Source organism: Ascaphus truei, chromosome 3 (assembly GCF_040206685.1).
Source record: "Ascaphus truei isolate aAscTru1 chromosome 3, aAscTru1.hap1, whole genome shotgun sequence".
Classification (NCBI taxonomy): Eukaryota; Metazoa; Chordata; class Amphibia; order Anura; family Ascaphidae; genus Ascaphus; species Ascaphus truei.
This window is the reverse complement of record NC_134485.1, coordinates 331,167,422-331,183,880: the sequence shown is the minus strand read 5'-3', so window position 1 is coordinate 331,183,880 and position 16,459 is coordinate 331,167,422. Positions and strand designations below refer to the sequence as shown.

Genomic DNA, 16,459 nt, shown 5'->3' with positions numbered 1-16,459 from the left:
TTCTAATTACCGGACCGGTACAGATACTCAGCAGTTCAATGGCAAGCGTTGCAAAGTCCACTGCACACCTTCCCTACGCGTTTCATCTGATTTACAGACTTCTTCAGGGGATGAACTCTGGGTGTGTGGTGTCTCATATTATATACCTCCCAAATCCAATTAGCTTAATTAGTTAAAAGGCAAAAAACAATGTGTTGGCAATTTAAATTGTACGTGGAACCAATTGAATACACATGTGAATACCTAATGTTGCATCCATATCACTAAATACTTGCCAGCACAAAGAAATATATATACAATACTGATGAATACCAGTTATACTATAGAATTATTAAAACAAATATATGGTTGATGTCCTTGTCTATGTTATTTTGTTGTAATTATACGGACTACAAGGGTGTATCTAGAGATATCAAGAGAATATACTGTAGTTGCCAACACCTCAATATAAATGATATTTAGCAACAGTTTATACATTTTATATGTTAAACAAAAAATTAATATTATTATTCTTATAAAACAAAAATTATTTAATAATCAATGTCCTTATTTGTTTTAGTTAAACATATTATAAGGGTACATCTCAAGATATCCTAAATGCCCCAATGAACAGAAGAGTTAGATATTTATTCAATACAATATAAAAGTGGCTTAAAGAGGGTAGATCAATTAATGAACAAAAAAGAGCATAATAGTCTCTTATATACCAATTGATTTTTATCTTGGTACATTGTTTATATTTTACTTAGTATTATCATGGATAAAGATTGAAACCATAATCCCTTATGAGTGGTTTTACTCTTAATATTGCAGAACCATTTGTGATATTAATTGAGTGTTAGTCAGTGTCCCATAAGATGGAGGTTAAAGTATCTTTGTGTTTATATATATAAATCCAATTTGGACTATAAAATAGAACCAGCGTGGAAAAGAGTAGCATTAAACTCCATAAAGAATATAATATGGAGTTAAGAAATATAATAGGAAGTTTAGACCGGGCATGTATCCTAGGTCACTTGATTCGTCAGCCCAGTAAGTTTGCATGGTTCAGCTTAACTCCCAACACTCCTCGATGGGAGGGGGGGGGGGTGGGGGTGGGGGGGGGGAGGAGGGAAGGGGGGGGGGGAATAGAGGGGAGAGAGGGGGAAAAATGTGATGGTGAAAAAATGGAAATCTATGTGTATGTGATACGTGAAATAACAAATATAAATGAATATTAATAAAGTGTCCTAGTATGGCACTGTGTTATATGTATATGTATGTGCTAACAATAATATAAACCCTTAACTAAATGTTTATGTGCTATCATAAATTCTTTAACACCATAAATGGGTGAATTTATATTAATAATCACCTATGTCAGGCGATCACGAAGGGAACATGTGACCATGTTCAACCCAGAACACACACACAGCACCACACACAAAAAATAATTTTTTTTTTTGTATAATTGTATGTTTTTAGCTTTTTATTTTCTTATATTGGACATTCACAGTGCATTTTTGGTATATTAATTAATTTCATTATTTAGGATATATTGCATTGGTATATCATTATATTAATTCATTAATATTATGTTGATGTATCTATGATTTATTACCGGTTTAATTGATTTTATATATCCTATACTTCTGGCGTTCCACACACGAGCGCAGACCCCTATTGTATATATATATATATATATATATATATATATATATATATATATATATATATATATATATATGTAGAGGTATCAGTACAGTGTTAGCCGAGCTTCAATAATCAAAAAATAAATAGATGATACCATTCTGTGGCTAACGAAATGCTTTTACTGCACCGACACACTTTATTCGAGCAAATACCCAGTATGTACCTGGCAGATACCTGGAATGCGCCGCTCCTCACCTCTGACAAGCCCCGTTGCGTTTGCCTTCCCAGCCTGGGTTCATGCCTGGCTGACGGGCGGCTGATCTGTTAAATGATAATGATTAGGATTTAATAGGCTGCAATGCTTCGCGTGTCTACCAGATGGCATAAATTCATGAATTGTAATGCAGTATATATATATATATACTGTGCAGTATTGCAGCCAGCGGGAATAAAATGCTTCAATCCCTGCCTGGAAAATAACCCAATGCACTCGGGCAGAAAACAGTCACAAACCTCAATACACCCGGGTATACCCGAATTCGTGGGACTAGCCGAGCTCGAATAAAGTGTGTCGCCAGTGTATTTGAGCGAGCTTTCGAGATACACTGATCTCTTCTTCCGGCGATGTTACAATCCTATATATATATATATGTAGCGCACTTTCCCCCACCCTATGGAAGATATGGCGGCTACGGTGTGTGTGGTGCGTTACCTTTGGCTCACAGAAGGCCTGAACCTCCGCTGCTGGGAGCCTGGGGTGTACCTGATTCTTATGGTGACAGCGCCTCCACCTGCAAGGGATCCCGACTTGGCGGGATGAACCCTTGCAGGAAGAATACTAATAATACATGCACACAAATATATGTGTAGCCCTGTTCCCCCACCCCTAAATGAGATCTGAGGGTGGGCTGTAAATAGCTACTGGTGCTGCCCTTTACCTGTTGGCTCGCAGGAGCCTAAGCCTCCGCCGCTGGGAGCCTGGGGTGAAGTACTCATATATGGTGTACCGCCTCCACCTGTGAGGGATCCCAGCAGAGTGGAAGCAGCCCCTCACAGGACACAATTACAATGAACACATACGCATTAGTAAAAATAGAAAGGGCTTTATCGTAACAAGGGTTATTCAAAAATAGAAAATCTGGAACATAGCTAGAAAGAAGGTGTACCGGTGGGACAGAGGGCCAATATCAAAAATGTATTAAATTAAAAACATATAGACAAAAATCCTGACAGATTCTCTAACATGTTTCACGCACAGTGCGCTTTATCAAAGAGTAATCTGCCTGGAAATAGCAAGACACTGATATAGGACAACTCTCAGCTATCACAGCTGATTCACAGTATGAATCAATTAACACACCTGAAAAAGGTGTCAAATTGCAAATCTGAGTAGCCTAATTAATAATGAAAAACATACAGAAGAAAACATACAAATTAAAAACCATACTAATGATTCTGCCGTAAACATTTATACTACAAAAAACACCAACATATATGACCTTGTGTATATATAAACAAGAAAAAAGTGACAATGCAATATGCATAAAAAGATGTACATACACCTATGTGACAAAGCCAGGATTTGTCTAAAGCAAAAGTTATTGAACATGATATCGAATATAAATAATAATCAATAACACTTCATGACTATATAACTAAAAAGATTGTGATATCTGTAATATTTGTGAAGATTGGACCGTTATTTACTTCACAATGTTCTTCGTTAATAGAACAAATTAAGGCTTACCAACAAGAGTAATACATGAAAAAAGACCATATGCACTACTTATTGATGCTTTTAATACAAAATGAAAAACAGGAAGGATGAATGAATAAACAACAACAGGAGTTAAACCCTTGCATGCTTTATTCATTGTAGCATTGCCGGAAGAAGAGATCAGATATATATTGGTTGACAAATCTGGACGCACGATCGCCCGCGGCGACCAGATTTTGGCTGCTGGCGATCTGTGCCGCGGTTCTCTTAATTTCTCTGCTCGCGCCAGGATTTTTTAAAATTAAATAAATAAATAAAAAATCCCCCTCCCTGATTGGGCTGATGCAGAGAAGAGGGTCGGCTGACAGCTCTGGATCAGGCGTGTTGGTGCTCAGTTACCCCCCTTCCCTCCTGTACCCGATCCCCGCTTGCTGCCCGGGGCGGGAGGTAGGCTCGGGGAGTCCCCTAGGCAGGAGAAGCAAGGTAGGCGGGTGCAGGTTTGTCAGGTGCTTCCCCTCCGTCCCACGTTCCCTTGGCACCCGCGCGGGTGGGTTAATGGGAGCGGGGGGGTGGGGGGAGCGGGGTAGAAGGGCTGGCTGGCAGCTCTGAGTCCCCTGTCCCCTTGGCTGCGTCCTGGGCGTGCGTGCAGGGGGGTGGGGGGCAAAGTTGACAGGTGTGTGCTGGACCCAGCGCCTCCCCCTCTGGCCACGTTTCCCCTTGGTTTCCCTGGTGGGTTTGGAGGTGGGGCAGCAAAGACTTAAGTCTGGCGGTTGGCGTGCACGGGTTTCCCTGGATCGGGGAGGTAGGTTTAATGTGGCCGTGCGGTTGGCGCTCCCCCCTCCCCGGTTAGCGCTAACGCCCACTGTTTCAGCGGGGGGATGTTTGTGGGAAACGGGTGCGGTGGTCCCATGGTCTGGGTGCCACTGCACCCCCTCCGCATCCACTGCCCCCCCTCCACATCCACTGCCTCCCCCTCCACATCCACTGCCTCCCCCTCCACATCCACTGCCTCCCCCTCCACATCCACTGCCTCCCCCTCCACATCCACTGCCTCCCCCTCCACATCCACTGCCTCCCCCTCCACATCCACTGCCTCCCCCTCCGCATCCACTGCCCCCCCCCCTCCTGACACCATCCCCAAGGTAAGTCTTAATTTTATATGTATTGGGGAGGTGGGGGTATTTTGTATATGTATTGGGGAGGTGGGGGTATTTTGTATATGTATTGGGGTGGTGGGGGTCTTTTGTATATGTATTGGGGAGGTGGGGGTATTTTGTATATGTATTGGGGTGGTGGGGGTATTTTGTATATGTATTGGGGTGGTGGGGGTATTTTGTATATGTATTGGGGTGGTGGGGGTCTTTTTAAAATGTATTGGGGCTAGTCACACACCCAATCAAGTGTCAGTCATCCAGTCAGTCAGTCGCCCGCCCAGTCAGTCGCCTGCCCACCCAGTCAGTCGCCTGCCCACCCAGTCAGTCGCCTGCCCACCCAGTCAGTCGCCTGCCCACCCAGTCAGTCGCCTGCCCACCAAGTCAGTCAGTCACCCAAATCAGTCAGTCACCCAAGTTAGTCAGTCACCCAAGTCAGTCAGTCACCCAAGTCAGTCAGTCACCCAAGTCAGTCAGTCACCCAGTCAGTCAACCACACTACTCACACACTCGATTCTTAGTAGGAATTTATTAATTTTTTTAAAAGTGGGTGGGGGCAAGGGGGCGAGTAGATTTTTTGGTTCGGCGAGTAGATTTTTGGGTGATTTGTCAAGCATTGTGCATATATATATATGCACCAACCAGTGAACTGCTGAGGACACCATATACAGGGTCTGGTGGCCATTTTGTTTTCCAGGAACGGCTGCACTAGTGCGCAGAACCTGCAGTGTACAAGCGGCTCTCCGACGGCGTCCGTCTCCCACTCTGCTGAACGGGAGGTAGCTGGGGTGTGCTGTACACAAACGACCCAAAGGCTTATTTTCAAAAGACCTCCTGTGAGTGAAATACACCTCCTGTATGTCTCTAGTGAACATAGATTTACACCACTGTGTTGTTCTGCTCCATCTTTCTGTAGCTATTTGAAACAATCTTTCAGTGTTTTCATTGAAAGCACAGATTGATACTTCTTCTACTGTGCACTATATAGTCACCAAGTGTGAATAGTATTAAGTCACATTCTCTCTGACCTACTTTATATCTATGTTGTGGTTTATTCCCTGTATTTTAACAACTTTGGAGTCACTGTGCGCCTCAGTATCCACTCAAAGAATTACCAATCACCTACAGTTAACGTATTAAACATGCCACTGCCATTAGAAAACTTTAGGTGGTTGTCGTTAAGTCTCTAAAAAAAAAAAAAAAAGCACAACAGTGCAACATTCTAACATTCTCATTGAAGTATGATGTCTACCCAACCCCTATACCAGGGCTGTGCAAACTTGTTGTTTGTGCCCCCCTGCCTGCTCCCCCCCCCCGCTTGTGCCCCCAACCTCCCCTTACCTTTTCTGTGGTGTTTTCTAACATCACGACATCATGTGACGTTGTGTTGCCATGGCAACACGTCAAGTGTCCCTGTGGAATTATTTGATGCCATGTTTCCATGGCGACACGTCACCAGAAGCCGCTGGAGACATGGTAAAGGACTTACAGAGGCCTTGCGTGCTCCCTTGGCATTACATTTAGATGTTGTGAGGAAGAGAGCGGGGCCTCTGTAAGAGCTACGCGCCCCCTGAAATTTGCACGCCCCCAGTTTGCGCACCCCTGCCCTATACCAAAGGAGCTTAGATTCTATAATCACTAGTCATTTTTGAGTTAGCCTATTGAGTACTGAGTTTGAAGAAGAGAAACCCATTAGAAGTCATTGTTTCAACTGATGCCAAAAATAAGACTGGCTCCTAATAAGTGAAGATCAATGAGACTTGGCAGAGGTGTGTTACATGATTGGATTTGTTATTAAGTGAAAGCAATCAAAGTATGTGGCCAAGCAGTTGTGGAGCTGTAAAGGTGCAGTGCCTCCATTGATACAATGCTATTAAAACAGATTGGCAACATTAAAGCCTGCAGTTCACACAGTAACCTTTGCTGCATCTTCTTAATTGCCCTACAAACACAGAGCTGCTGTCCATGCATACTGTACTGCAGGCCTGCACAACATATGGCCCGTCTCTGTGCAGCCCGCGATGAGATTTAAAAAAAAAAAATGGCGCGATTCCCCGTGGTCCCGGGGGTGATGTGAGGTGCAGGGGGGGGTGATTGGAGGTGCGGGGGGGTGATTGAAGGTGCAGGGGGGTGATTGGAGGTGCAGGGGGGGTGATTGGAGGTGCAGGGGGGTGATTGGAGTTGCAGGGGGGGTGATTGGAGGTGCAGGGGGGGTGATTGGAGGTGCAGGGGGGGTGATTGGAGGTGCAGGGGGGTGATTGGAGGTGCAGGGGGGGTGATTGGAGGTGCAGGGGGGTGATTGGAGGTGCAGGGGGGGTGATTGGAGGTGCAGCGGGGGTGATTGGAGGTGCAGGGGGGGTGATTGGAGGTGCAGGGGGGTGATTGGAGGTGCAGGGGGGTGATTGGAGGTGCAGGGGGGTGATTGGAGGTGCAGGGGGGGTGATTGGAGGTGCAGGGGAAGATAGGGGGTGATTGGAGGTGCAGGGGGGTCATTGGAGGTGCAGGGGGTCATTGGAGGTGTGGGGGGGTCATTGGAGGTGCGGGGGGGTCACTGGAGCTGCAAGGGGGTCATTGGAGGTGCAAGGGGGGGTCATTGGAGGTGCAAGGGGGGGTCATTGGAGGTGCAGGGGGGGGGTCATTGGAGGTGCAGGGGGGGGTCATTGGAGGTGCAGGGGGGGGGTCATTGGAGGTGCAGGGGGGGTCATTGGAGGTGCAGGGGGGGGGTCATTGGAGGTGCAGGGGGGGGTCATTGGAGGTGCAGGGGGGGGTCATTGGAGGTGCAGGGGGGGTCATTGGAGGTGCAGGGGGGGTCATTGGAGGTGCAGGGGGGGTCATTGGAGGTGCAGGGGGGGTCATTGGAGGTACAGGGGGGGATCATTGGAGGTGCAGGGGGGGTCATTGGAGGTGCAAGGGGGGGTCATTGGAGGTGCAGGGGGGTGATTGGAGGTGCAGGGGGGAAGAAGGATGTGAGGTGCAGGGGGGGGGAGAATGATGTGAGGTGCAGGGGGGGAGAAGGATGTGAGGTGCAGGGGGGGTGGGATGTGTGTGGTGTGCAGGGGGGTATTGTGTGTTTGATGGGTACAGGGAGTACTATGTGTGTGGGTGAGGGGGAGAGATGGGGGTATGAGAGATAGATGGGGAGTATCGCAAAGGTTGATAGTGAGGGGTTCTGGGGGAGATATGAGGATGATGATGAGAGGTGCTGGAGGAGAGATGATGATGATGATTTTACCCGTGCGGCCCAATTTTTTTTTCCTTGGAGCAGTTTGGCCCTTCTCGCTTTACGAGTTGTGAAAGCCTGCTGTACTGTATGTCAGAGACTTATGAAAGAAAGACGCTTAGAAGCCATGTTAACTTCAGCTTTGGATCAGTTCTTAGAAATAAAAGAAACCCTATTGTACAATATGGTGAAGAAATATTTAACAATAAAAGTGCAAGGGGAACTTTATCTTTAAAACCATTGCTGTCAGAAAGGTCTGCAGCGTGCTGCCCTCCAGCGTGCTGCCGCCCTCCAGCGTGCTGCCGCCCTCCAGCGTGCTGCCGCCCTCCAGCGTGCTGCATGTCCCAGTGTCGGTGAACAGATTACGTTTTTGCATGTGCAGTAGTGTTGTTCCCTGGTCTTAAAATTTCCAAAAAACGGGTAACGGGTACCGGAGGAAAAATTGAAATGTCTGCTGGGCCGGGAATCAGGCCAGGTAGCATTGAATTACATGCAGCCAGTGGCGGAGGGTTGGAAAGACCGCTGTGGAGGGTGAGGAGGACCCCAGCGACATCGAGGGAGCAGCGGCAGAGTTCCAGCCCCCTGATGCTGGGTCCGGATAATTTCTGGGTATCGAAAAAAGTGCCGGGTAAGCCGGGTAATTACCCGGTACACCACTAATGTATAGTAAAACTTCAAGATCAACTCAATGTCCCGGCACTGAAGTAATTTTAGCAATATCACCTGAAATAGGAGTCTCTTAACATCAAGGTACTTTTCATTCATAAGTGGATACCATCCTTTAGGTATTTAAGTAATAATCCCTGAAGAACAGGGCATTACTGGCCAATAATGCCCTGGCTGGAAGAGTTGAAGGCCCGAGGCGAAGCCGAGGGACTTTAATCCAGCCAGGGCATTATTGGCCAGTAATGCCCTGTTCTGAGGGGATTATTACTATTATAGGCTAAATGTAGACTTTTTTCAGAAATAATAGACACTTTTGTATAGTTATATAGATTTTTTTATTAAAATAAAATGGTAAATACATGAATCCACCTCTATATACTCTTACACTGCAGATATCTATATCCACACACTGCCGCCCCCTCTGTACACACACACACACACACACACACACATACACTCTACACACACAACACAGCCCCTCTACACACAACACAGATCCTCTACACACACAAACTGCTGCTACACACAAATACAACACAACAGCACACACACAGCTGCTGCTACACTCAAACACTACTGCTGCTGCTGCTGTTGACACTGACACTGACACACACAGAAACTACAGCCAGAAACAAACTGCAGACAGACACTCACTTGCTTTGCAGACTCCCTCTCTCCCCCACCCCACCAATTCAACTGAATCTTCTCAGTTCACGGAGCAAGGGGGAGGAGTTAACCCTTGGCTGATACTTTTTAACCAATCCCCTGCCCTGTCTCAGAGCTGTTCCTACTTTTAGACCAATCCCCTGCCCTGTCTCAGCTCTTCTGAAAGCTGATTGGCTGAAAATAATCACATTGAAATCAACACTTTGCAAGCAGCTAAATTTCCGGGCATTACTGATTGGATAATGCCCGGAATTTTAACCAATCAGAGGGCAGGAATTTCAATAATGCCCGGAATTTGACTGCTTTAGCCTATAATTTCCAATAAAGCCCTGGCTGGGATAAAGTTCCTTGGCTTGCCTTGGGCCTTAACTCTTCCAGGGCATTATTGGCCAGTAATGGCCAGTTTTTTGGGGATTATTTCTATTATAGGCTAAATGTAGGCATTTTTTAATTTTTTTATTTTAAATTTTTCAAAAAAAAAAGTTAGACATTTTTGTAGTCGTTGATTTTTATCAACATGATATTCACCATTTTCTTTTACTGTACTTGTTTATTAAAATGAAATTGTAAATACACTAAAGCCCTATCCTATATAAACAAACACACACTGCAGCCCCCCTATACACAAAGACATACAATGCAACCCCCTCAACACACAAACTCTGCAGCCACCCTCCCCCTCTGTACACACAAACACAGCAGACACAGACACACACACACACACACACACACACATACATACACAAAACACACAGCAGACACAAACAAAACCTACCCACAAAATACAGACACACCCACAAAACACACACCTTTCTCCTTAGTGTTCTCCTGTGCGGAGTTCTCTGCAGGCAGGGTGAGGGAGGGGTCAGTGCTTGACTGGTGCCTACTGTCCAATCACCTCCCCTGTCTGAGAGCTGCTCTCATTCAGTGTAAGAGAACTCAAAGCTGATTGGCTGAAAAACTTGGCAAGGTGCCACAAATTCCAGGCCAGTACTGAATGGATAGTAAACCAAGTATAAAATTTCAAGCATTGAGTGTGTAAAACACATAGGTTACCACTCGGTGACTGCTGGTGTGGAAGTAGGATGCTAGCTTTCCTCAGTGGGCACTTCAAACAGTAGCTGTAAAGCAGGACCCTCTTGGGAACTCCTCTTCAAGCTGTCAGTGTCTCCATGGGGGATTTCCCTTTAAGTCAGCTGGGCTCCGCACTCGATACTGGCACTCACAGGGTCCCCCCAGCGTGCCACGCTGCCGCTTTGTTGCGGGACGCTGTGTGATTACGTCACTGTGTCAGCGACTAGGGATCGATCGGCAAGAGTGTTTCTCAGTCTCTCAAATGCCCAAAATTACACACAGAGATTTAAATAACCAAGGCAACACCAATAGGTAAAACCAGTGTGACTGGCAATTGAACAATAGACCATTAATCATCCAACGCGTTTCGTAGTGATAACTACTTCTTCCCTGAAGAAGTCATCACACAGCGTCCCGCAACAAAGCGGCAGCGTGGGACTCTGGGGGGACCCTGTGAGTGCCAGTATCGAGTGCGGAGCCCAGCTGACTTTAAGGGAAATCCCCCATGGAGACGCTGACAGCTTGAAGAGGAGTTCCCAAGAGGGTCCTGCTTTACAGCTACTGTTTGAAGTGCCCACTGAGGAAAGCTAGCATCCTACTTCCACACCAGCAGTCACCGAGTGGTAACCTATGTGTTTTACACACTCAATGCTTGAAATTTTATACTTGATGTACGCAGAATATTTTTCCCTTATTTAATACACAATTGTATTTACTTACTTCACCATTTGCGTTTTGCGCTGTTTTTTTGTTTCCATTTCTGTAGTGTGTTGGGGGGTGCTGAGCCAGCCCCTATCTTTATAGCAGCAGACGCCTTCAATATTCACTACACGGTTATGTAAATTATTTTTATTATCTGCACTGTGGTTTTTGTGGCTTTACATTGGGCTACTCAATTAGAAGGGTATATGGTAATTGCACCTATCACTTATTGGTATAGAGGTTAATTAGTTGCGCACAGTATATTTTTGTTTTTCACTGAATGGATAGTGCCTGGAATAGCAGGTATCAGCTGGAGTAAGGGTTTTGAAAAACACAAGTTCCATAGACGTCCGGGTTTAGCCGGGACTGTCCCGGTTTTTAGCTGTTTGTCCTGACTTTTTTGGCCACTGTCCAGTTCACAGTCGGCGCTCGCTGATCTGCGCAGACGCAACATTTGTTTTCCCGGGACAAATATGGTCACCCTAATTAGATTGTGACTTTTTTTTAATGTAACTTTTAATGCCACTTGAATTAGTTTTTTTAAAGTATCCTTTGATTTCTTTAGCAGGTTTTAGCCCAATTCCCAATCAGTGGAAGATCTTTGCAACACTTTCCTGTTTGGGATAATTTGTTGCCAATATTCCCATCAGGTCGAGCTGCAAACTGTAACAATAGATAATGTTAAAAAAGATTGTTCTAGTAGCGTTAATCTTAGACTAAAAAATTATAGTGTAACCTACACACTAACAGTGATACCCTATGACCCTTATACCTACAGTATAAGGAAGGCTGCCAGGAATAAATGATCAAATCACACATGAAAAAGAATAGTAATTATAGATAATGTTACCTTAGTAATACAAGTATACATTGTAGCTGCTGAGTTACACTGACTGAAAGATTAATTGAAACTGAAAAGTGGCCATTTTGTTAGGCACACAATCAGGATTTTGACAGATTTAGAACAGGAACACCAAACGACTGTCAGCTTAGGTAAGAATGTAGAATTATATATTGTCACATGCTTTATAAATAAAAATAAGAAAAGAAAAAAAGGAGAAAGTAGTATTGCTGCTTTAAATTACTGGATATTGACATACATGCGACTGGATTCGAAGGGTTATCAAAAGACCAAGACAACGACCAAAAGTGAGGTGGGAGGATGAAATCAGGAAACATGTTGGCGTAACATGGAGAAGAGAGGCTTGTAACCGCAGTACCTGAAAGGTTATTGGGAGGCCTTCATCTTGCAGTGGATCAACAAGGGCTGAAGATGGTGTATAATAATTATATTATACTTGGTAATTATTATTTAACAGACTCAGGCACATTACCCCTAATTTTTACCGGAACTTAAATGTCCTTGCAGCTGCCTCACTGCCTTTTGCATGCTGCTACATTATTACTTTGCGTAAAAGGGTTCCATGCACCTGTCCCATTGACATTGCCATTTAGGACCAGTGGGGAAAAAACAGCGCATCAAAATTATATATATATATATATATATATATATATATATATATATATATATAAATATATATATATATATATATATATATATATATATATATATATATATATATATATATATATACAGTATATATATATATATTGCAAAAAGAAAAAGAGCCCCAATAAAAGCACTCAAGTATGCCTCACAATGCAAAACCACAATGTTTATTAGAAAATGTCACAGAACATAAAGTAAAAATAAAAGCACAAGAAATAAAACACGGCATGGATCCCCTGGGTGGTGCAAACTTGATTTAACCTCTAATCAGGGAGTCACCCTGAAGGACAAGTCAAAAGTCTAAATAGACAAATAAATGCTGGCAAAGTACCTGACAAGGTGTATAAAACAATGCTATCAACAGACACAACTCAGTAGTTAAATAAGGTGGCTAATACAGTGCGTAGCAAATTGCTACTGTCTCCCTAGTTCTGGGGACAAGTATACAGTATAACATTGCAGAATCAGCAAATCACAGTGAACACACATAGATTAACACACAAAAGCCCACCTTAGTCTGTTACAGCAAGAAATGGATACTTCACCTTATGTCAGGTACTCAGCAAGGTCTGTAGAGGAATCAAGGAGCAAAGCTCAGAGCACGAGAGTGTCCCAAGAGGGGGACAAACCAGGGGATCCTGCCAACTGGACCTGCTCCTACGCGTTTCGGCCTTAGCCTTCAATTGGGAGTTTTCTTTTTGCAATATTATATGCCCTTATAGCACCACCGGCAGATGATCGCATCTTTACTTAATTGTCGGTTTTGTAGTTGCCATTATTTGTCACATGGATGCGGGGTCATTTCTCTCTCTCACAAAATATATATATATATACATATATAAATAAAAAAAATTGTGACTAATATTACGTGATAATGTGATAGGGAAAGTGAAAAACGGGACAACATGCCTATGAAATTAGACAATACGTGACCTTAATGAGGAGTTATAGTCTGCTGCTGTCCACATAGGATGGCTCATCATCACATGAAACTAGAAGAAGAAACAAGCGCACAACTCATAGTGTATTAAAAATGTGTATTGGTGGAAATATAGGGGCAAGAAATGCACGTACAAAAAGTATGTTCTTTTGATCATATCATGCAATAGTCAGCACGGTGTTACCGCAACCGACATGGACAGCTGCACAGGAACCATATTTCCCCCTATATTTCACCAATACAGTATATATATATTGTTAATACACTGAGTTGTGCGCCTGTTCCTCTTTCTTTTCCCATTTAGGACCAGCTATGCCATTTTCCTTGTCTTATATACTCTGACTTTGTGACAGGCTCAGTGACAGGTGGCATGGGGTCAAAATACACTCTCTTTGTAGCCAAAAAGCCTTGTGTAGTCACAGACCAAGAGACCACAGTTAAAGCTACTTCTAAGGATGGGATAGTGCTTTTGCATCATTTGTAAATCACAGTACATGCCTGAAAGGATTCAATGGTCTTCAAACAATGCATTGTTTAATGTCACGGAGCCCACAAAGGTTTAATTGCCACCCATTTTTAATCTTTATCTTTTTTTGTCTCGTGTATCCTCCCTCTACTTGCCCAGTCATATATATTTTTTTTAATAACCCCTAGCATGAGTGAGACAAATGTATCTTGTATGGGATATCTTGTTTCTTTGTGTGCACAGTGATTGAGAGTTTGGAGCACTGTTTCTGACTCTATGTGTCCTCATTACAGAGTAGAAAAGTACTATGTTCTCAGCGTGCACAAAGTCCCCATTGTAGGAGCCCCGGCAGCTGAGTGCTTCTTGCACTTGTACTGTGTCAAATCAATTTAACAGGAGAGCCCTGATGAATCCTGATGAGCGTGCATGGCCAAGAATAATTTGCAAACTCTTTGATTTTGTTTCCTCTATGCTCACTCCACCATAAAAACAAAAAGGAAAGGCATAATCTTGTGCAGGAAGTGGACTTGGCAGTGACCCATAGCAATTAAAATGGGAATAACTGGTTGTTTCAAGGGGTGCATAAAATTCTAAGCATGTAACAGGCTCTGGTCATCTAAAACGCCTGTGATAAGGCTGGGTAACTCTGTGGATTCGTAGAGATACATAGAGATTATGCTTCGCTGGAGTGGGTGTTATTTTTAATGTAATGTGTAAATCTAGATTTGGTCACCTCTAGGATTAGATAGTTCCAGCAATCCACACAGAAATTCAAAAGTCATTGGGTGCATTTCTGTCTCTTCCATGTTATGGCTGAGCGCATGGTAAGAATGTAGTTAGAAGCATACAGCATTGAATTCTGAATGGAAACAAGATTCATTAAAAAAAAATCCAGATTGCAAGCTCTCTCGAGCAGGGACCTCCTCCTTATTGTCTAAGTTTGTTATACAATGTTATTATCCTCCCTCCAACACTGTACTGAACTATGGAATATGTTGCCGCCATACAAATAAAAGCTAATCACCATAATCATCATCTAGGCTTGGGAAACATGAGGTGTCCAACTGCTGAGAAAGCCTCCTATAAAGCTGCAGGCTGCACAATGTCTATAAAGCATTACAGCAAAAAAACACTTCTAGAACAGGGAGTCTGCTTAATTTGACTGCCTACAAACCAAATACAAGGCGGCATCACCCAGAAACGAAGAATAATTAGTTGTGTTTGTGGCGATTGTCTACATGGATTAAAAACTCCTCAAGGAGCATGGAGCTTTATCATTTCTGGGCTGCTTCTCCTTGTCCTCCACTTCATTAATTCACATCCTAAAAGCTTCCGTATGCCAGATTTGATTTCAGTCAAACACCCATAACATGTGCCAAACAAGAATCAAAACAACCTGCTCTAATTAAGCACAGGTGCAGTCCAAAACCACAAAAACCACAGTTAAACAAGTCAGTGGGTACAGAATCTAGTGAGGATTTATAGTCCTACATGGATGGACTTTTACACTTCATAGTAAGGTCTCAAAGACTGATATCGCACATATTTTTATGGCCCAGAATGTCTACCTTATTCTCTTTATCCAGCACCGTATTTAAGGTAAAGAGAAGACTGAAATAATGGTAAACCATTAAATTCATACCGGATTTTTTAATTTGAGGCTGCATGCATGTATAGTTTGAAATGGTGGTATTTGAGGAGAATTCCCATTCACTCTGCGTACAAGAACCATTTGTGGCATTGTGTGCCCAGTAACGGACAACACATGCTTATAATTTTACAGAATGTAGCAGTTGTTGTGAAAAACAACTCATGGGAAAGACAAGACACCTAGAAGGAATAGGAGAAGTTTAATAGAAAAAGGCCCATGATTTTGGCCAAAAGAAAGGCACGTTTGATTAACTGCCTATCCCTAATACATGTCCTGGCAGGGGTGCCACCAGGAGAGGGTTGAGAAACAACGGGGTATAGGATATGTGCTGGTTAGGTTGACCAAATGGACTTTATCTGCTACCAATATCCAGTGGTTGACAAATCACCAAAAAAGCTACTCGCCACACAAAAAAAATCTACTCGCCACCTAGTACCAAACGTGTGCTGCTTGGGCCAATATTTACTCGCCCGGGGGTTAAATCCACTCGCCCGGGGCGAGCAAATGTATAGGTTTATCGAACACTGCCAATATCTATGCTTCTAATGTAAACTTATTAAAATCCTCTACAACCACTGTTTTTGCCTGTTTCAGCGATTGCTCCTTGGTCCTTTTCAACAGTTCTACCTCAAGAGCACCAACAACGATAGTAGATATTTTGTTCCAGAAACTTACCCCTGCAGAAAGCCCCTTCATCTGTGAAATCCGAACAGTCTGGGTGGCCATTACACTGCTTGCCCATGGGTATACAAACTTCTGTGCCCAAGCAGTTGTGTTCATTGGGCTGGCATTTAGAAATCTTGCTTTGCGGACCTGATGAAATAAAAGAGATAAAGAGGACTTAATACTTGAGACTATATTTCTATAAATAATGATTGCCTTTTACGTCTTCCATACAACTATAAACCTTGCCACGAGGAATCAGATCATCAGGACAGCTCTTGCTGGGTAAATGAGCTATCGCGGCACATTTTTTAAGCATAATGTTTAAACGGCAGTCCCAGTTAGCTCACATAAAAACACATTTATAACTTACTAATCAACTATTCTTAAAGCAAAAATGT

At 43.6% G+C, this 16,459-nt stretch overlaps 1 protein-coding gene across 2 annotated transcripts in view; it reads right to left on the bottom strand.

The window, feature by feature from the left end:
- The window catches only part of LRP1 (LDL receptor related protein 1), a 374,671-nt gene that overhangs the window by 207,477 nt on the left and 150,735 nt on the right, over window positions 1-16,459 (bottom strand). For both annotated transcript variants that reach the window (XM_075591499.1, XM_075591500.1), the window contains exon 3: window positions 16,071-16,208. In XM_075591499.1, coding sequence (XP_075447614.1) covers window positions 16,071-16,208 — 138 coding nt within the window. The remainder of the gene's footprint in view (window positions 1-16,070; window positions 16,209-16,459) is intronic.